Here is a 22806-nt window from a genome sequence, read left to right on the forward strand (position 1 = left end):
AAACAAACTGAAAAGTCTCTGTGTGATCTTGGAGGAAAGGGAGGAATTCCACAGAATGAAAAGGAAGTTTAAAAAACTGTAAATAGTGTATTTATAGAGATTCAAGAGGAAAATTCACCCATGAATACAAAATAGGATGCTATTAAAAGAGAATACCAGGGATCAAAAATGCTTTTATTACAGATAATAGTATCATTGCTGAAATTAAAAGTTGGAAAGACTGGAAGATAAAATTGAGAACATGTAGAATGCATAAAGCAAAAAGATAAATATGAGAGAAAATGTAAGAGCAATAAAGGGTCATCCCACTGGGTACGATGTTTGGTTAACAGAATTGCAAAAAGAAAAATCAGAGAAGATTGAGGGGTGGTATAATATCTAATAAGTAATACAAAGAAATGTTCTGGTGCTGAGGATATGAATCTTCATATTGCACGGGTGCACCGAGTCCCTATACAAGGAATGACAGATGACACCAAATCACCCCAGGTATTTCTTATTGGCAATAATGAATATTAGAAACAACCAAGTAATTCCTTCAAAATTCTGATGGAAAATAATTTTCTATCAATGCTTCCGGATATAACCAAGCCATCAATTAAGTACAAGGCAGAATAAAACTATTTTTTAGACATTTACTGAGAGTTTTCTTCCCTTGGACCCTAGCATGGGAATTTATTTGAAGACATATCCTAAAAATGTAGGAAGTAAATTATGTGAGAGGAAAACATGAAATTCATGAGATGATATTCTATCCAAGAAGGGAATTCAGGGGAGGGCAGTTATACAGCAAACTTAGAAAGTAACCAGTAAAGCTGGGAACAGGGAGACAGAGAAGTCCATAAGGGAAATCTCTAAGGTGGTTGAAGAAAGACTCATGATTTTAATGTAGAGAGAGGGAGGGAGGAAGGGGGAAAGTGGGAAAGAGAGAGAAGGAGAGAGGGGGGAAGAGAGAGAACAATGTGCAAGAGAAAACAAGCAAAATGGTGATTGGAAAAGCAGGACAATTATTTTTTGAAGTCTAAATATAAAGCAAATAACAATACATTTGAGTGTTAAGCAATAGACTGAGCATAAGAAAAGAGGACCCATCTGACCTTGATGCCAGAACATTCTGCTCCAGGTGGCCCAGCTTTATGGCACCTTTCGGAGGAGGAAATGGAGTCTTAATATGTACAGGGTCATAATAATGTAAATGTTTATTCCTTTTCTACTTTTGGAGTCAATCTAGGGACAAAGAAAGAGGAGCAGTGGTTGTCCTCACAGAACAGATTGTCAATATTAACAACTTAATGATGTGAAAGTGAAAGGGGGGCCCCCCCAAAAAATGGTTTGTATACAAGAGAAGAAAAAGCATAACGAAGGGTGTACGTTTTAATATATTTTTCTTATAAAGCAGAAAGTTGAGATTTGTGTCATAAGATATACCTCAAAAGACTGGAGCCAGAAATAGAGGCTTAAGTATATTTTTCCATGGTTATAAAATTTACCAGAAGAAAAACCAGAATCTCAACAGAATACCATAACAACACAGGGAGAAGGAGAGAGAGTGAAGGGTAGCAAAAGTGAACTGAGTCCTTACCTTTCTTATCCTAATGTATAGATAACTTTATAAATGAAGGATTTAAGATATAAAAATAATATTTGGAGTTGTCACAGACACACACAGAAAAACCCCAAAAAACAAAAACAAGAGCAAACGCAAAGAACTGGTCAACACCTAGAAGAGATTGTCTCTTTACACTGGGTCCAAGGTCTGGAGAGGTACAATCAGATACTCTTACTTCCCACTTCAAGCAGTTTTCTAAAACAGAAACTTCAAAATAAATTTAAAAGCCAAACTTAAAACACCATTTCAAATGGCATCCCCATCATCACCAAATACCTGGCAACTAAATTCATAATTCTGGGTTCAGACAATGATGCTGTTCAGTGCGCTAACACCAAATAGTAACTATTGGTTTAATAAATAAACCATTACATCAAAAATATGACTATTGTTACTGGCAGAATATTAAACATCTCATCATTGCCGGACATAAGCAAACTCACGGATTTCAGATGGAGTATAGAGCTCTTTAGCAGATAACCACAGAGTTTATCATGATCAAGTGAAGGCATGGCAGGAAGTCAAGGAACTCTGAGCACAGAACGAGGCGATTTAAGAAAAGGATGTGATAAATTTGGAAAGCCACGTATTCACCATGAATACATTCTGATGCCGGATGTAAAAGTGCCTTTTCTTAGGGGCACTTTCTTAGGATTTTCCCACCTATCGCATGTTCAGTGATAAAGCTGTACCTTCCTTCAGGCCTGGCCTTTGTTTGAAATCAACTACCTGAATCTTCAGATGTGTTTTCTAACTCTGTTTTTTCCCCTTGCTTTTTTTTTTTTAACCTTGCCTTTTTTTTTTCCTACGCAGTGAAGTCTTTGTGTGGTGACCTGAAATTCCTCAGGACAACTAGAACTCCATTTCTTTCATTTTCATTTTCTTTCCTTCTTTCTTTCTTTTTAATTAGACACTCACAAAGTGCAGTGCACTTTTTTTTGTTTGTTTGTTTCAAGCAGCCTCCTTTTTTTTGAACTGTTCTGCTGGCTGGCCCAGAGACTACATCTATTGTCTGATGTTATCGATTGCCCTGGCTGTTAAGGCGTGGAATCGGCACTTCCTGTGCAGAGGTTCCCTGATGAATACTGACTCGATTAGGCCAGGATAGCATAACATGACTCACTGTCTTCTGTCAGCCCTATTGAATTCCAAGCTGTCTCAGAACCAGCTTACTTGCTATCCTCTTAAATTCTCTGGTGGTTCTTTTCCCCCCAGTTGGTTGTGAGCTACCACACACTGTAAGGAGAGAAAGCAGACACTTTCGGGATTGAAACAAAATCTGCTACCTGACCCATGAGTCTTGTTTTCAAAGCTGAGGAAAGAAAGAAAAATATTAACCAAACCACCCTGACTGACTAATCAAATATCAATGTGAGACTCAGGAACATTATATTTGCTTAAATACATACACTATATTTTTTATTATGATACTTCTACATTTTTTGAAGTTTATTTTTTTATTTTGAGAGAGAGAGAGAAAATGAGCAGAGGAAGGGCAGAGAGAGAGGGAGAGAGAATCCCAAGCAGGCTCTGCACTGTCATGAGATCATGACCTGAGCCAAAACCAAGAGTTGGACGCTCACCTGACTGAGCCATCCAGGGGCCCCATGATACCCTTACATTTCTGACTATGAAAGTCTTACATTTATGAGGCACCAACCCCTTTAAAGATCATTCTATGTCTTAAGGCAGTAAGGTAAGTTTTCTTTTCTTTTCTTGTATTTATGTCTCTCTTACTCTGGCACCTTAATTGCCGTGTGGAATTTTAGGTCTTGCACCAAATATATTTCTCTCATCACCCAACCATTAGCCCTTCATCTCCAGGCCTCCACCTACTTTTCTCCTAGAGTGGTTAATAATAAGACACATGACAGAGGCCAATGGGGGTAGCCACTGTACAACATAAGCTGCTGGAATCTTGGTCAAGGGCTATAGCTAAAGACTCATGAGTAAGTCATTTTTACTTCCTGAGCCTCAGTTTCCTCTGCTCTAAATATCCTTAACAGTTGCAAAGTCAATGCACCATGTGAATTGGGTCCAATACTATGTAATTTTTAAAACCTAATTTCCACCAAAATAATGAAAAGTGATTGAGATATGTATTGATGTCACTCACAAGTACTAAAAGAGGGCTGAATTCATAACATGGAGCACAATGTATGAGGTCATCTTTCCCCAGTTTTTAATGTCTCTCGTGCTTGCAACTATCTCTAAGTCTCTTCCTTCTTTTAAAAACTTTTTAGAAATTCCTCAAACATCAGCCCACACTATTTCTTGTCTCTATTTCTCTGCTCCCACCTTTTTTTGATATTTTTAACATTTTTTTATTCCTTAAAAACTCAGTGAAGATTCTGACTGTACAGGCCCAGGGTATAAATTCCCTCCAGTCTGAATGGATGGTAGAGACATCAATACTTATTATCAAAGCCTAATTACAAGTTAATCCCACCCCCAGCCCCCACTGACTCTGCAGCTCCCTTTCTAGATCAGCAGGACAGTCTTCTTCAGAAGCATAGGTTGTGCAGTCTTTGAATCCAGGAAAATATCCTAGAGCCAAATCCTGTAGTTGCCGGCTCTATGGCATCCATGGCTTACCATAACTGTACTATTTCAGTAGGAAACCTCCCCATAACTCAGAGGCCTATTTTTCTGCCCTTGGCCATCAAGGACAGAAAGGATCCCTACTATCTCTAGTGGTATCCAAGTCTAACTCCTCCGAGTACAGACTCAGTGGTGCAGGTCTTTAAGCCATAAGCCAATCCACACTTGGCTGCCAGACCTCCTGCATCCATTCTAAACGGTCTCTCATTTCTTAAGGTATTTGGTATCTTATGAGGTGAGGTTAAAGAGCTAATTTCCAATCTGAAACTACCTAAAGGAACTTCTTATGCTGTCTCAATTTAGTGAATTTACTTAATACTGAGTCAAAAAAAAAAAAAAAAAGAAAGAAAAGAAAACAACAACAACAACAACAACAAAACAAAAACAAAGCAAAACAAAAAGAATCCACACAGTAGTCCAAAGCCAAACAGCAGATTACCATCCCAAACCATTATTCTAATATCAGAGAAGGAGTTCAAGTTTCCTTCTAGGTGTTCCAGGACAACAACAAATGACATCTAATCGTTTGGAAATTTCTCTGAAATTTCCAAGCTGTAAAACACTGAAATCCTATTCCAATCTACCTTCTAGGTAATGATTTACTCTAAAAAACACTAGGCAAGACACTTTACATTCAAAGACTATCACCACAGAAAACTCAGCTGCCTCATGGCACTACAGCATAGTGACTAAATATCCAAAAAATAATTTGGAAGCAACTTAAAGATTTATGGAAGTTTCTCAGCAATTCCAAAAGATGAATCTCTATGTAACACATCTAACCAAGCACAATTTCTTAAAATCCTTTTGTACCCCCTTAAGCATGCTTTCTGCTACAGGTTTCTTGATCTCAAACACTCATTCACTCTCTCTCTCTGCCTTGTCCCTCTCCCTCCCTCCCACCCTTCTCTGTCTCTCTGTGGATGTACTTTTCACATTTAGCAGCTACTCAAAAAACTCTCTTATTCTTTTTTAACTTTCAAATCTCCCACCAAACCAGCCCGTGCTCCGTTCTTTATTCCTCTACCTCTCATGTGCTAGATACATTCATTTCTTTCTCTGGTTTCTCGATATAAGTCAATCAAGCTTATTTCAATGATTCCCTGCTTCCCCCCTCATTCACAGACCTGATTATGGACAGAAAAATGATTCTCCTTAAAGAGAAGACTAGAGTGAAAAACTCTTAATCGTCTTCTATTCCTACTGTTTCTGTTACATAAAAAGAAGCAATGTCATCACAGCGGATTGGCTTGAAGCTACATGACATGAGGTATTTACATATATTTCTGACACAGGAAGAATTTTTGATTCAAAGAAAATAAAAGGAGCAACACGAAAAGCAGAATACAGTTTGGCCCGAATCCCACACCACTCTGGGCACAGCCCCTCAGTCTCCTGACCCCATTCCCACTTAGCATCCTGCAGGAGGAACGGGAACAAGAGACAGGAGAAGGATAAAGGATGGCAGAGAAGAGGTTTGTGGTTTGCATGAGGAGTGAGCTTGGAGAGGACTACAGCCCGCCTTAGTGCATCTCCTGCTCCAAGAGCCGAGCTGCAGATCTGCTCGGTGAGGAGCAGGGCAGAAGCAGCCACAAAGCTCCAGAACAGCTGCTCCTTTCTCTTCTTCCACTCAACATTTAGACAACCGGGCAGTTTAGGGCAGCCGCTAGGGAGCAGCGGCAGATGGCCGCCATGCTCCAGAGGTGTGCTCCTGAACGGTGAGGGCTCCCTTACAAAGGGCAGCTATTTCTTACATGCCAATAAATATGATTTGCTGAAAGGCTGCAAAAAGGCACATTCGTGAACAATTACTGTTTTTAACTTTGGTCTTTAATTTAGCTCTCTGATGTTACGAGTATTTTATTTTATATATCGGCTATAGAACAATTAGTAAGCTTAAAACAAAAAGAAAATTTAAAAAAATGTATTTGTTTTCTTTCCATCTGGCCTTACCCACATGAAGTAAGGGAGAAATGGCAAAGTGACAAACCTACAATGAAATTTTTCAGATTCAACCCACATTTACTGAGAACCTACTCTGTGTGCCAGTTGCAGTACCAGAATTTTCCGTGGGCCCTGGAGTAAAAGACTGAACTACACACACACACACACACACACACACACACACAAAAGAGGCACAAAAACTGGAAGAAACTAAATATTAGAAGTTCAGTTCTGTTGAAGTCTATGCAAATCCAATTCTGACTAAATTTATGCGTACCTCAATATATGTCAAAAATTCTTCCAAATGAGAAAGTGACAAAGTTGAAATTAAAAAAAAATTTTTAATGTTGATTTTAATGTTTCATTTTGAGAGAGAGAGAGAGAGAGAGAGAGAGAGAGCATGAGCAGGGGAGGGGCAGAGAGAGAAGGAGACACAGAATCCGAAGCAGGCTCCAGACTCTGAGCTGCCGGCACAGAGCTCCACACGGGGCTCGAACCCACAGATGGTGAAATCATGACCTGAGCCGAAGTTGGAAGCCTAACTGACTGAGCCACCCAGACGCCCCCCAAATTGACTTTGTGTGACTGTTATCCTCTACACAAAACGATTATGGTCCTCACAAATAAGAGCTAATGATTCTATAGCACTTTGAAGTTTACAAGGCATTTTCACATACAAAACCTTTTTGACCTGTAAAAAGATTCAGTAAAATAGGATCTGGTACATAATAGAGGCCTCCGCTTCCCAGATGAGGAAAGGTTTCAGAGCTGTTATTGTGCTGACTGGGTCAGCGCCTATCCTGGAGCAGCGACATTTTATTAAGCATACGGCAAGCAATGGACATTACAACAAGGCTTTGCTCTGATGTTGGTGGAATGTTTCATCATTGGCCAACTAGATTTTTTGGAATTTTGTGTGGAAAAGGCAAAATCAGTTGGTATTCTAGCAAAAGAAATTTTACTTGTCTATTTTCTGGGATGCCACAGGAGGGTCTATAATTTGTCAACTGCACTAAAATCTCAGCCACACTGTCTCCCGAGTTTGTTCACTGTACTATTCACTTACATATGCTAAAAAGGCAGGAATTCATAAAAATTAAACTATAAGATATCTGCTTAGTACTCTGTTATCAACCAACATTATAGAAATACTTATTAACCTGCTTAGCCCACTTGAGAAACTACAAAGAAAGCTGTGGTTAGAATAAAGGCTAATTTTCTTTTTGTGGCCAATAAGCCCTAAATCTAAAGTGTGCCTATGTACTAAAAATGTAAATGGTCAAGTGGCATTGTTAAATTACAATTGTCACTGAAAGCCACCTTTTTTTTTGTAGACTGATGGCATTTAATCTTCTTAATGCCCAAGTGTGATCAGGTCATTTTCTTCCAGTGACTGATGACACCCACACTCAAAAGCTGAGATCCAAATTGAAAATTCGCTTTTAAAATAGATCTTCTATGATTCCCCTTCCTATTTCCTCTGTTCTATTTTTTTTTAAGTTTACTTATTGAGGGGGGGAGGGGCAGAAAGAGAAGGAGAGAGAGAATCCCAAGCAGCCTCTGAACTGTGATCAGGAGCCCAATGTGCTCAAACTCACTAACAGTGAGATCATGACCTGAACTGAAATCAAGAGTCAGATGCCTAAAAGACCTAGCCACCCAGAGGCCCCCGTTGTCTCTGTTCTTTATGAAAATTCCTAGACTCCCCCTCTCTGCCTATGTGCAGTCTACCCCCTCCCCATGTTGTGCCTTCCTTCATGTCCCATGCCCAGAACATTCAAGCTCCAAGTAGATTCAGGGTGACTTCCTCCTTGAAGCTTTCTCCTATGGCAGCCTTATCCCTAAAATCTTTCTCCTGCATTTTCATTTGCTTCAGAGGCATCATGAGTCCACCTTTCCCTGGTTTCCCATATGTCCAATCATTCACCATGTCATCTTGATTCTCCTTCAGTATTCCTAAAAGCCCTCACACTGGAGTAGGCTGTGTGTGCCCGTGAATTTCACTTACATTTCTGCTAGCTGAGCGAACTTCATTATAGCCCCTGATTGTTAATCTTAAGTTTTCTCTTCTAAAAATGGTCATTCTACCAGTAACTTAACTCATAGGGTTATGATAAGGATTAAATGAGTTAATAAATGTAAATGTCGACTTAGGTGGAAAATTCATCTTAAGCCAACATTTCTCAAAGTGAGCTTCAAGGAATATTAGTTCCACAAAATGTTCTTCAAATAAAAAAGGGATTCACGGTCAAATCAATTTATTCAACAGTACATTCGATGCCTCCTTCTCAGTCAGCCATAATGTGCATTAGCATATTAAAGGCTCCACAAGTATTGCAGGAAAACAAAACAAAACAAAAACAGTTGTCCTAATGTTCCCTAAACTTATTTGACCAGAGAGCCTTTGTGTGCATATATAGCAGCTATTTAAAATCCTGTGGAACCAGTGTTCCAGGAAGGCATTTGAGAAAACGCTGACTTGGACAAGACCCACAGTTATCATTTTGGAAGTTGTTTCAGCCTCAAGTTTCCAACACTTTTAGAAAAAAAATTATTATTTTTTTATTTTTTGTAAGAGACTATCTTTTAATTTTCAGAGTCACCAGAAAACTCCAGAAAAATGAGCCAATTGTCCGGTGGGAGGCTGTGTCACAAGGATAGTAGAATGGAATTAACTTTCTAAGGCCAATTATTTCTTAAGCATCTCTTAAAGGATATGAAAAAATTTTTCATGCAATGCCTAGTAATTGCTTATCCAGCTAGTAACAGATGCGAAACTTCATCTCAGGAGAAAAGTTGAACATACAAATAGTGAAAACCTGATAAAGAGTGGGAAGAAGTCCAGGGAGACCCAGGAAATGGATAAACAGGCACAAAGGCAGAATGGAGACATGATCACTGTGCCTGAGTCCCGATACATCTACCTCTAAACTGGGAGCAAAAATAAGCCTAGCTCCCATCTATCGCTCAGATGTGGCCTGTTCCTCTCTACTGTGACGTCCCCTAATTCTTCACAGAGAACTTAGCTCTCTTTTATCTTTGCTGAAAAGTGCTTTCCAAATAAACAAGCATTTCTCAAATCACATTAGTTACTTCTACTTAGCCCTGTTTGATTTTTGGTCCATTCAATAGAATAAACTTAGCTTCCCTATAGCACAGTTCTATTTTTCAAGCATATTATAAAAACGTGTATCTGCAAAATCAAAAGACAATGAGTATCATTAATTAATATCATTAATTAATTAGTAATATTTACATTTTTATTAAAACAAAGGTAACCTTTCCCATTTCTGTTATAGTTTTTGTAGGCTGTAAGCAGCCATGCTTCTTTAAATAAGTACCCCAAATTGAAAATAATCACATAGGACCTCTGATTAGTGAGGTTTACACTGTAGAATCACTTCTATATAGATGAATGATTGAGGCCTTACACCTTTTTACAGTACATTTATCTCTTTCTTTCTTTCTTTCTTTCTTTCTTTCTTTCTTTCTTTCTTTCTTTCTTTCTTTCGTTAAGCTTTATGCCCAGCGTGGAGCCCAACATGGGGCTTGAAATCAGGACCCTGAGGTCAAGACCTGAGCTGAGATCAACAGTCAGTTGCTTGAGCAAGTAAGCCACCCAGGTGCCCCTACAGTACTTTTTTCATCTAAAAAACAATCAGTAAATAAACAGGAAAATACATATAACATTACATTCACACTCTGAAGTATTCAATTAGAAAGTAATAGATCTGGAAGAAATTTTAGTGAAAAGCTATATTTAATTCATAATTTTATAAACATGGAAACTGAGGCCCCAAACATTAAGTCATAAAGCACAAATCTGTCTCAGGATTAGTAAGAGTCCAGGTTAAAAACCAGTCTCCTAAACTCTGGTGATACATCCTGTATTGTCATGGGGCATGGCAGGGTCTGTTCTTCAAGTCCATTTGTGCCTTGGACAACATGAAATCACACCCCTATAGAATATTTTATAGCTACCATTTATAAAAATCAACTGGTTCTTTGATTAACTAATATTAAGGATAGGGTAATTCATTGCACAAATTTAAAAAACTTAATTCACACACACCAAAGCTCAAAGTATATTTGTAGTAAGAGATTTCCATTATAATCTGTCCCTTTGGGTTCCCTCTGAACATTTTCACAAGAGTTTAGATCAGTAGTCTTGAAGATCATAAAATAGCTTAATCCAGAAGTCATGTCTGATATTTGGAATCTAAAAACACGGCATGAATGCAGAGAAATGCATATACCAATTGACCTGATAGCTACAAAGCAGTCAAATGAGAACTAATACAGCAAAGCCTACCAGAGTGTTAAAACAACTTGAGAAACAGAGAGCAGGGGCAACTTTGAAATTCTTGGAAACTCTAAGAGTTTCATTTTAGTGCCACAGACAGCAACACAACACAACAGACAGGGATGGAAAGTAGAAGCAGGAGAAGAAAGCATACAGGTCTGTTTTCACACACGACTATGTTAACAGGAGCTAGACCTATGTGGCATTGTTTTTAAACGAGAACTTTTTCTTCTTAGGTACGTTTACTGCAATTGTGGTAGGTTTACCACGTCTAAGACATCACTATCCCAGGTATAAGGATAAGGTGTCATGTTCCCTTTCTTATTTTCAAGAAATATTCTATGTTAAAGGGTTAACTATAAGTCTAAAACTGTCATATAAAAATGAATTTCATTCAGTTCCGAGATAAGATATCACTCTTCCTTGTTTCTCTCTACATAAAATAACAAATATTCATAGCAGATTTATTTATAATTATTTTGCAGGTATCCTTCAAAGGGTGAGTGGTTAAACAAACTTGGTATATCCATACCATGGAATAATACTGAACAACAAAAAGGGACACACAACTTGGATAAATTTTGAGGGAATTATGTTGAATGAAAAAAGCTGAAACTCAAAGGATTACATACAGGATAATTCCATTTATTTGCAATGACAAATTTGTAGAAATAGAGAACATTTGAGTTGTTGCCAGGTACTGGGGGGAGGTGTATGGGAGGGAAATGGATCTGGCAATAAAAGGGCAACATGGGGATCCTTGTGGTGATGAAAATGTCCTGTATCTTGACTATAGTGGTAGAAGCAAGGACCAAGACAGGTAACAAAATTGCACAGAACTACCCCCTCACACACTAGATGAGTGAAAATAAAACTGAGGAGATTTGAACAAAATTGCTGGACCATATAAATGTCCATGTCCTGGTTGTAATATTACACTATAGTTTTCAAGATGTTATTGTTGGGGAGAAATAGGCAAAGGGGACATGAGATCTTTCCTTATTATGTGTTACAACTGCATGTGAATCTGCAATCATCTTAAAATAAGTTTAATTAAGAATGATTTTAGGGGCACCTGGGTGGCTCCGTTGGTTAAACGCCTGACTTCAGCTCACATCATGATCTCACGGTTCGTGGGTTCAAGCCCCACATTGGGCTCTGTTCTGACAGCTCAGAGCCTGGAGCCTGCTTTGGATTCTGTGTCTCCCTCTCTCTCTGCCCCACCCCCCCATTCTCTGTCTCTGTCTCAAATATAAATAAAACATTAAAAAATTTTTTTAAAAAAATTAAAAAATGATTTTAGAACAAACAAAAGCAATCAAAGAATAGTAAAATTTGGTACTTTTATGTGTCTTTGTTGTATCCCTCTGTCATTTATTTATGGATTGATGTCTCAAACTCCGAGTTGATATAGAACTGTACATTTCTAGAACTTCATTTGGTGATAATGATCAATAACTTCAGTAAAATGGCATAGGGACTTTGGGGAAGATCCAGGTTCTGTCTCTATTTTCCTTCCTTAAATAGTGGCAATTTTGAGGAAAGATGCCATGCTAAACTTTTGATTCAGTCAACAGACACACTGACTTTATTCTTTTTAGTTTCATGCCCTTACCAGCTACTGACCTCTATCTATATCTGGGGGCAACATATTTTATTCATATATAATACTTTTCAGTTCTTACTTGTAATACTCTTGCACATTGTAGATTTTTAAATAACACTGATGTGTCCATTGAGCTTTTTAAAAGTACCCTTGCATACAGGGTTCACATATATTTTAGCAAATTTACCATAAGAAAATTACTTTTTTTTTTACCAGTTATTCCTCTATTCTATATTATCATTTTATGTTTATAACCTTATTTTAACCTTTCCTATTCTACTCATCATGTTAAAATTGTACTTACTTTACTCCTCCCAAGGCTAGAATAGGGATTAAAATGCCATTTATTATAATTTTTATTACCTTATTATCCCCATAAAAGTCTAGAATCACCATCTTCCTTTGCCCATCTTTGGTGTTGGTATAAAGAAGCATTTTGTATTTTATGTTATGTCCTTCTTTGACTTGCATCATATTTTTTTTATTTTCCTTTTCTAATTTGATCTCTATCATTTTGTTTAGTTTTCATTTCCTTTTCTGTGTCATTGTCACAATTATTTATAAAAATAGCTATTTAAGTGCTTGTGACTTCTTCTATTTTTCATCAATAATGATAGACCTTTTAATACTCTACTTATATTTCCCTGATAAACTACTAGATTCCCTGGATACTATTAGGTTACTCCAGGAATCTGCCTCCAACAAGATTGAGATAACTGATTCCAGCATCTCAAATCTTAATCTGATTAAACCATATTTTATATGGCATATATTTGTGTATTCTTAAAAAATCACAACAATGGCACATTGGAGACACTTTATTTGGGAAACTATATTTTTATATGGCATAATTTTGTTCTTAAAATATCAGCATAACTATTTCTTATTCTACTGAGCAGCCTAGGTGAATCTATTGGTTGTAATTACTGACGAGGAAATCAAAGTTGACTACTAACTAAAATTTATTAACTCTCTTTATTCTTCCTTCGTAATTTCCTGGTTTGTTTGTCTATCCTACTATGTAATGTATCTTATCACATCCTTTTAAATATCTTATGGAACAAGGCTCAAACCATGTACATGGACAGATAAGGCAGAGATAATCTGTCAGACAGGCAGCAATGGATATTGTCCCTTCAAGGTAAGCATTGAAGCCACTAAGCAACACTGAGGTCCTACAGGCTATAGGAAGTTCTGCAAATGGCACGGCAGGAATAAAAGCCAATGGTAATAGTAACAGTAAGTCCTTCAGAATTTTATGTGGGCCCCCTATTCACACTCCTCTTGCTCTTGTGTGTGACTTTGGATTTTCCCTTCTTCTTTATGGGGCTCAATTAGATGTACCCTGAACTAGATTTTCCATTCTGGCTTTTGTATCTGACTTCACTCCTGATTACTATTACGGCTCTGAATTCTACCCTTACCCCATGTGCTCTAGGTTATACCTTATCTCCAGATTAGTACTTTATGGTTAGCTCACCTTTATGGTCTTGTAAAAATAACACTACTTTTATTTTTGAGTTCCTTAATTTATTTCATGAATATTGAGCGAGACTCACATTGTGGTAATTTTTAAACATTCAAAGACAAGTACAACATGCTCTTTGCCCTAAATTATCAGTGCTTCTCTGAGGACAAATGGTAGGGGCCTTCTGAAGTCAGGTTTCTCTCATCAGGCCATCCAAGTACTAGGGTCTTCCCAACTTGTCTCCATGGGGATATCGCAAACCAGTTGGATCAAAACAGTTCCCAATTTCCCAGTCTCCAGACCAAGACAGAATGTTTCTCAGTGAACACTAATCCTACTTTACCAGTAAGAATGTGTGCTCAAGATAGACAAGAATAAAGGAACATGGATGGATGCATTGTGGACTCATGAACTCATGAATCCATTTCCTTGGATTCTGCTCCTACTTAGTGCTACCAGTTTAGGGGTGACCCTATGAACTGAATCTTACATACCTCTATATCATTACAGCACCTAGCACAGCAGTGGCACGTTGGAGGCACTTTATTCTGGAATGGATGGATGAATGAATGGTTGGAGATGGACGGATGCTTTTTCCATGGACTGTACACTCTCGCAACCATTTCTGGCCACCAAAGTAACTGAAGATCAGTTTGAATCTCATGTATCAAGAAACTGTATCCTCCTTGGAGTTGGAAGTAATCATTACACCTTCTGAATTCATAGTTTGTTCTTTAATCTGTTCCTAGTTATGCTTCTATTGTAGTTACTCAAGCATATAGTTGCCTTTAATGAATTGCGAATCTTTTAATATCTGGAAGTTTATTTTATTGAACCTGGTACTGCTCAACAGCTTAGCATCCTGCCTGGCAGGGAGCAGCCACTGAATAAATAAACTGTGTACAAGTCTACTTCCTAATCAATAATCTCGGATCATTGTCCCATATTCAGTCAGTATTTAGAAAATATCAGCATATTATTCATGACATTTAACAAATACTTACTGAGCACCTACCCTGGGCTAGCAAGAACATAGTTAAAATTTAATTACCTTGGCATTTGCTCAACATGTCAAAAACATGAATTTACCAAATGCTTGTTTTCTCATAAACAGAGATATAACTACTGACCCCAAAATGACTTTTTTAAAAAAGAATATATTTGAATCTAATAAACAAAAATATAGTTTTGACCACTAGTCATCTTGTTGTACAGAATGGGAGCAGAATAGTTTTTCCGAATGGAGTATAAATACAGGAACTACAGTGGCATTTAAAGTTCTGTCAGAATGTAGTGAAAGATCTCAGAGAATTGACTCTACATTCATGGTTGTGGGAAAGGGAGAGCTGGCCTCACAGGTGAGCTATCTTTCATAAGCACTGACAGTGATATGAAAGAGCATTTCTAAATGTAGGCAACTTTGTAAATGGAGAAATCGAGGCAAAGAGAAAATGCATGGCTTCTCAGAGCCCAAGCAAACAAAGGGTCAAGTCTCCCCTCAAACACTGTTCCAACTCCATTCAATCCATCTTTACTTCAAGACTATTTCAATAACCTTCACTATAGAAAAGCTGTTCCTCTATTTAATGAATCTAATGGTTTTGGTTAAAAACTTGTAATGTTTATCCAAAACAGCATACCCACAAGGCAAATGAGGACACTGAGGAATTCTTTCTATCTGTATTCCAAGAAAGTGGAGGAAACTCCAGTACAGCATGTAACTGACTAACCATCTACAGGCAAATAGATATACATATAATTAAATATTATATTAAAATATATTTAAATTAAAATATTATATTATAAATGATATATATTACATGTCCATAGGAAAGACAGATTTAATTGGGCTAAACACCAAAAATTTTGCTCAAGTTTCTGGTTGTCCCCAAAGCATGCAGCCCATTTTTTTAATACTAAAGTAAACATTTTGGATTTATTGTACAGGCACAGAAAAGTTATCATGATGTATGTACTTCTTCTTAAGTTAATCCCTACTCAAAACATCAAAATAAAGTCAAAAAAGACTTTGCATGTATGGAATTTTAGATTGAAACTATAGGTCCTCAGTAGTAGACTAGCTATTGTGGCAAAACAAAACAAATTATTATTACCATATTCACTTAACATTGACTATGTGGCAAGCAATGTTCTACGATCTTTGTGTATGTGATTAATCCTTTAATTATCTCAAGAACTCTGTGAAGTAGTTATGATTGTTTCCATGCAGATGAAGAATCTGAGACTAAAAGAGCTAAAATAATATGCGCAGGGCTCTAAGACTCATGAATGGAAGGTTGGAATTCAAACCTTTTTCTGACTTTGAAGTCTCGTTCTTCACCACTATATTCTAATGCATTCAATCTTCATAATGCCTATTTATTATCCCCACTTAACAGATGAGATAACTGAGGAACAGGATTCAGTGCCTTGTGAAGAGTTACATTCTTCTATGGAGTGACCCACTCAAAATTAAATCAGTGTCAATGAAGCCATTCTTCAAATCACCCTTCCCAATTGACACGGTGCCACTAATAATTGTGGTTGAGACACTCTAATAGAGTTGCTATCCTTTACTACTATTATTTATCTCCAAATTATTTAATTGAATAAAAACAGAAGAAAACAGAACAATAAAACAAGCAAAACCATCTGCCTCATTCCCACCATAATCAAAAAATAAACAATACAAAATAAATAAAAACCAGTAAGCTCTGGTTGGAAGTATAAAAAAGTGAGCCCTGAGTTAGAGTTATTTTAGGTACATCCATTAACCTCCATATACCTTCTCCCCATGGACTTACAGCAGCATATGGCCGTTCCCCCCGCAGTTCAGGCTCTGCTGTTTACTCGGAACCTCGAGGTTACAATATGTTTTGTAATCACTAATAAGGACCACCTGCCTCTTGAGACATTCAGTCTAACAAAATGGAGAGACCTAATTGTTCAAATTCGTTCTCAGACAACACGCCCTTCACGCACGGACTGAGGCAACTGAATAGAAAGCCTAAATCAAACTAAACAATTGTACTCGCTGATTGTAGTTGCTACATTAAGAACATATGTTAGTTCCATCATAAAGAAAAAGAAGCAATAATATTTGGAACAATAAAGACAATGCTTTTGAGGAAATAAAACACCTCATAATTTTCCAGGAAAAATAAAAAAAAATAACCTACTTGTTTAAAAAATTCTTTCACTCCACTAAGGTACATTCAGGGCAAATCTGTCACATTCATACATGCTTCATCGTACACAGGCTGTGTACAAAATCATCCCATGCTTGAATTCAGCCAGAAAAACTGGCTCCTTGAAGCAGAATTCCATCCAATAACTGGCTGATAAATGCTTACCGCTCAGAGTGTAAAATCTACTGTAAATCTGGTTTAACAGATTAAGGAGAGATGGGAGGACACAGGGGAGAGTATCCTCCCCTGGCCCTCAACACAACTGTCATCGGCAGCCAGGCCGGATTAGGAAAGTCTCTCTGGGCTGCTGCTGGAGACACTGCACACACCTTCATCCATGCACCTGCCTCACTACGCTGGCATTGTTGGTTTGAGTGCTGGTCTATCCTTCCAGGCTATGAGCACCCTGAGAACTACCTATTCACTCTAGTCCCAAAACTTAGCCCAGTGTATGTGCACAGAATGAATTTATCAAGTCCATTCAAAAAACAATTGCTTAGCTGACATTACCTGGTCATATGCTACCATATAGAAAGTTTGTATTTATCTCATTTAAAGGTTACTTTTTAAGTGTAGATAGATTTTCTAAGGTATTAAGGCCAATAATAAATATAAGAAGAAACACTGGGCTATGGAGACAAATGGTCAGCATTTTGATGAAGAGATTCTCTCATAACTTTCTAAAGCAAATTCAAGTGCCTCTGTAATGAGCAGTGTTTTACTCACATCGATTACCATATCTCCCACTGGCCATGTAGAGTCACGAGACACTGGATTAAGAATAGGTAATGTTTATGGATTTCATGTGTGCCAAGTCCTGAACTAAATGCTTCATTATATTATTTCATTTAATTCTTATTACAGCCATACAAAACAGGGGCTACTAATGTGTTCATTTTACAGATGATAAAACTGAAGCAAAGCATTTGTTTGATGCCTTGACTAATGTCCAAGCAGGACTTTAATAAACTGGTCACTTTCCAAGCACCCCCTACTCGGCCTTCAAACAGGTCACTGATCCAAGGGGAAACAATTTGTCCTGCTATACTCCAGAAGTCAACCCTGACTTACAAGCTCTCCCCACAGTCTAATTTACTTACTTTTCTTCTCAGAGATACATTCTCTCTGTTTCAGTAAAGCTGGTACTCCTATCTAGTTATAAATGGTCACAATCATGCATAAGAAATAACTCTTACAAATTGTTTTGATATATTTTATGAATAGTTACACAATAATAAACATAAAACTCTCATGCACTGTTAAATGTACATTGAAGAACAGCTTGAGATTCAGTATGAAGTTTTATAACAAATATATCATGCACATATATAGAGAGATGTGTGTGTATATATACTTTTTGTGTAAATGTTTTAGGTATCTTAGTATAGTGGACGTATTTTTCAACCACTGAACTTTGCTATGTACATCCTTAGTCATAAGAATGTAATAGGCAGTTTAGCATTAATAAATATCAGATAAAAAGTAGCTAACCTATTTTAACCCATATCAAATTTTCTTTGTCATGTTTAATTATTTTATTTCACATAGGTTTACTTTCAAAAGACCTTTTGACAAAACTCTGTTGATTTTCAGATTGGCATTAATGACTTGTAGACTTATAAAAACTATGCTTCAATATATGTTAATTTGGGTTACAGAACAGTAGATAAGGTTTCTTCAGGCTGCTACATGTAGTTAACTGCAGATACGTGGTCTTACAAAGCACAACAATAGTTAGAAATATAAGCTGTCTTTGTGCATTATTGAATGCTGAACCATGATAATTATCAGCAAGTCATTTCAGAGACAGTAGATCATAAATATCCTAGTTTTATTATTTCTCATCATCTGCTTCCTTTTTGAAAACTTTGGTGACTGATGCTGCATAAGCATGCCACTTAAGGAGCTCTCTTTGGAGATACAGAAGTAAAAAGCTGTATTAAAAATTACCAACTCGATGTCTTTTGAGTGGGTTCAAACACAAGAAAGCACATGTGAACATGTTACACACATATAGACAAGAATGATCTCCACCCTTGTGTACATCATAAGCTTTTACCTTCTAGCTAGGATAAGGGATGGCTAGGAAATGAACTTAATTGTTCATTTAAGAAATAAACTCAATTCTCACAGTGTTATGATGGCTTTGAGGATCAAGAAGAGATACTTTCATTATGGGAAAGAATGAAATACATATTAGAACAATAAGACAGTACATGAATATGTTTCCAGTTTATGTGAGGCATTTACAAAGCCCCTGACTGTCTACAGAGGAAATGCTAAGTCCCTGTAAATAGTCCTATATTACACTTGTCAAAGACATGCTGAATGAATGAATGCCAATCCTTAGCTGAGACTATAGGGCACGTTCCTTATTTCTCTATACTGGAAGAAGCCAATGCACTGCTATCACATCATGGCTGTTAAAATGTGAAATAATTCTTTACCTAGTGGTAAACAGATGCTATTCCAATCACCCCAACACCCTCCCCATGCGACCACTAACAGTCCTGCTCCCTTTCTGGGCCCCCCTTATCTCTCAGGTTCAGGATTGGCTTCCTACTCCAGAGCCCCTTATAATTGGTGGGTGCTGGCACCACATAGCTCTCTCCAATGTCCCTGCAGACCCTTCCCCTAGGAAAGCCCCTCTGAAGGGCTGCCACCAGCCAGGCAAAACTGATGAAGCTCCTGCACCCCACAGCCATCCTGCACGCTGCCCCCACCAGATCCCCACCAGACCCAGCAGGAGGAGACAGAGCCCCCTGTGTTGGTGACACCAGGGCAGGCAAATGCCCAGCCACCTTCGGCACCACCCCCAGGCCCTGGGACCCTGCTTAAGCTGAGTTCTTCAAGTTTTCCTCACATGGCCACTTCTAGGAAATGCCAAATCTGTGGGCATTGGGCCTTGATAGCACGCCAGGTAGGTAGGGACAGCAGGCAGCCCAAAAGGCTGTTAAAGGATCTGACCATCACCTGTAGGTACATTAACTTTCTCTGATGTTGTGATTCAAAGAGGTAATGTAAATATAGGTCATGATTCACTTCCATCAATCAGACACGGTCATAAGGTCTCAATATCTGATGTGGCAAAGGTAAAATACACTTATTTTTAAGCCTAAACTTATTCATGGCACACTGTCATTCCTCCCCCCCACAACACACACACACACACACACACACACACACACACACACACAGTGTACCAACACGTAAACAAGTGAGTCTTTCAAAAAAGGACAAAATTTCCCTAATACAGTCACTTAAAAGGAAATGAGATCTTTCGTTAAATCCCTATAGATACTAGATTTCTCTACAGACATTTAAGATTTTCCATAACATTTCAAAGTTGAAGGAAGGATAAAATCACACATTTTCTGAAAACTTAATTATAAGAATCAATTCTAACAAAATTTGTATTATAAACTTAAAAATAAAGCCTGTCTATCTGAGAATTATATCCATTAATGCAAATTTATATTGATACTTACTTTTAGATGAAGCTGATTGGTCCAGTGCCCAATGATTTTGTATTCTGCACTTTTGTTGGTTATTTGATACTGGAAGATATCATAACGTCCAGGAGCATCTCCATTTTCATTAAAAGTGACAGGTGTCCCAGCACTACCTATAAATGTTTAGAAAACAATGTTAATAAAGTTTTAGTAAGATAGCCCACTGAGCTTATTTTTCTCTAAGAAAGAATGGTAGATAAAAATATATTGTGTGTAGTAAGAGATACGAAGATTGTAATCCATACAAGGTCATTCTTGATAGCATAATATCTTCTACACAAAAAGAAGCCCAGACGTACATACAGGGAGAAGACATGCTTTATTATGCACATTAGAAAGTAAATGGTGAGTATCCAAGTTAGGCAATGTACATAACAGTTAAATAAATAGAAGTTGATAGGCTGAATATTCCATCCTCGCTACAGAGAATGACAGTCAATAGAGAAGAGTGTAAATGTCCTGAAGCATAACACCTACTATATAACATGAACTACAAACAGCCACTCAAACTCTGGCAGGAAAACGTCCTAGCCAAATTCCCTGGAGTTTTGCTTCAGTCTGGCCTGAACTCTCGGAAGCAGTTCCCCATTCAATTTCTCTTCTAAGCTTCTGCTTCTGCTACCTCTGCCCAAGAGTATATCAGTGTGGGCCATCGTTGGGAACCTCTCAATGGGCAAGACAGTGATGGCTGGCAAGTTCTGGATCGTAAAAGTTCCCCCAATTCACTGGGGCAGGGTAGCAGGACTTAAGAGATCTAGTATATTCTAAACTCTCATTTCTCTAAGCTTTCAACTTTTCTCTTAATAGCTTCTGCTCACTTTTCCTTTTCCACTTATTAAGTGTTACATAATCACAGGTTTTAAGAGGAGAAAGGTGGGGCGCCTGGGCAGGTGAGTCAGTTAAGCAGCCGACTCTTGGTTTCGGCTCCAGTCATGATCTCACGATTCATGAGATTGAGCCACACCTGGGTCTCTGCCCTGGCAGCACAGAGCCTGCTTGGAATTCTCTCTCTCCTCCTCTTTCTCCCCCTCCTCCACTCATGCTCTCTCTAGCTCGCTCGCTCTCTCTCTCTCTCTCTCTCTCTCTCTCTCTCTCTCAAAATAAATAAATAAGTGTTTAAAAAAAAACAGTAGAAAGGGATTGCTACTGCTATGTCTTATTCTGCGTAGCCTCACAATCTGAATAGAACTTCCTGTTCTGTAACAGCTTTTAGCTTCGCCCATTTCCCTGCTTCATCTTGTTGGATTACTCGTTGCTATCTCAACAAATTCACCTAACACCAATCCCTTTTCTTTGTGCCTGTCTTCTCTCCCTGAATTGCTTGTCATAGCATATTGGATTTAATTTCTATGCTGTGCTAGAAAGTGTCTCCTTCTCGCTATCTCTTTTCCTATTCTCTCCCAAAATATACACTACGAATAATTACATATATCAACTCTCTACGCTCCCATTTTATAATGAGTTCTTTACCTGCAGAATTTTTAACAAATGCCAGTAATCACAAAATTCTAAAACATTTAACGTATCAAACAACATGGATGACTTAAGACAATAAGTTGCAAATAAATACAACCACAGTCACACAGCAGCGATTAGGGTACTTTCCAAGTATTTAATGGAAAGATGTCCAATTTCCTGTTCTCTGGAATGTTTATAAAATTGGACACAGCATGAAATCTCTGATAGGATCACAGATACCTAGCATCTGCAAAACTGCTAAGGCCACAAGAAATGGTATAGCATGGAGGAGAGAGCACTAGTCTGAGAATCAAGAGCTGCATGACCATGCGAACTCCACCTCCCCATTTATTTCCAAGACTTTGTATCTCTCTTTCTATTCAGTGTCACGTGGGGACTCAACAATGAACATGAGCATGTGTTGAAGTCCTAGAAGAGCTGTATGCATTTAAATTATTATTATTAATTCATATGGGAAATGGCTTTATATATAAATCAAGAAAGAAATGACGAATTGGGGAATAAAATAGGAGCTGTCCAATCAACTGGTACTATCTTAGCTACTCCTCAGACACTCAAGCAGAAACCCATTTGCCATGCCTCACAAAACAGAACTCCTAGTGACCTCAAGTCACCAAAACAGAACTCCTAGTGACCTTGAGCAGGTTAACCCTTAAATCCTAGTGTCCTCACCTGAAAAATGGAGGTGATAGTGACACTTTTCTCATAGAGGTGTTGTAAGAATTAAATGAACAAATACCTGTCAAGTGCACAGAACAATGCATGGGGTAATGAGGTACTATTAGTACGATTACTATTCACCCCATCAGTATTTCCAGTATGCACCAATGCAGAGGAATAGATAGGATGCTGAAAATTCTTTAAGTGATATCTAGACAGAGAATAATGGAAATTCAAATGGGAAAGAGATTCTTGGATGGAAAAATACGTATCTGTATGGATTTCACACTAACGTCATCAACAATTCCTGACATCTATATACCACGTCAAAAAGTTATCATGCCGTATTCTTCATGAATAAAGGACTATTTGACTTCTCTAACTAAAATCCCCAATGTTACACCCCTTACTGAATGACCTCCAATCTTCTACAACA

At 37.8% G+C, this 22806-nt stretch overlaps 1 protein-coding gene across 1 annotated transcript in view; it reads right to left on the reverse strand.

Moving 5' to 3' along the window:
• Window positions 1–22806, reverse strand: part of GRM8 (glutamate metabotropic receptor 8) — a 763655-nt gene that overhangs the window by 116739 nt on the left and 624110 nt on the right. The window contains exon 7 of the mRNA XM_047850946.1: window positions 20208–20344. Within this exon, the coding sequence (XP_047706902.1) occupies window positions 20208–20344 (137 nt within the window). The remainder of the gene's footprint in view (window positions 1–20207; window positions 20345–22806) is intronic.

The sequence above is a fragment of the Prionailurus viverrinus genome, chromosome A2 (genome assembly GCF_022837055.1).
Source record: "Prionailurus viverrinus isolate Anna chromosome A2, UM_Priviv_1.0, whole genome shotgun sequence".
NCBI classification, from domain to species: Eukaryota; Metazoa; Chordata; class Mammalia; order Carnivora; family Felidae; genus Prionailurus; species Prionailurus viverrinus.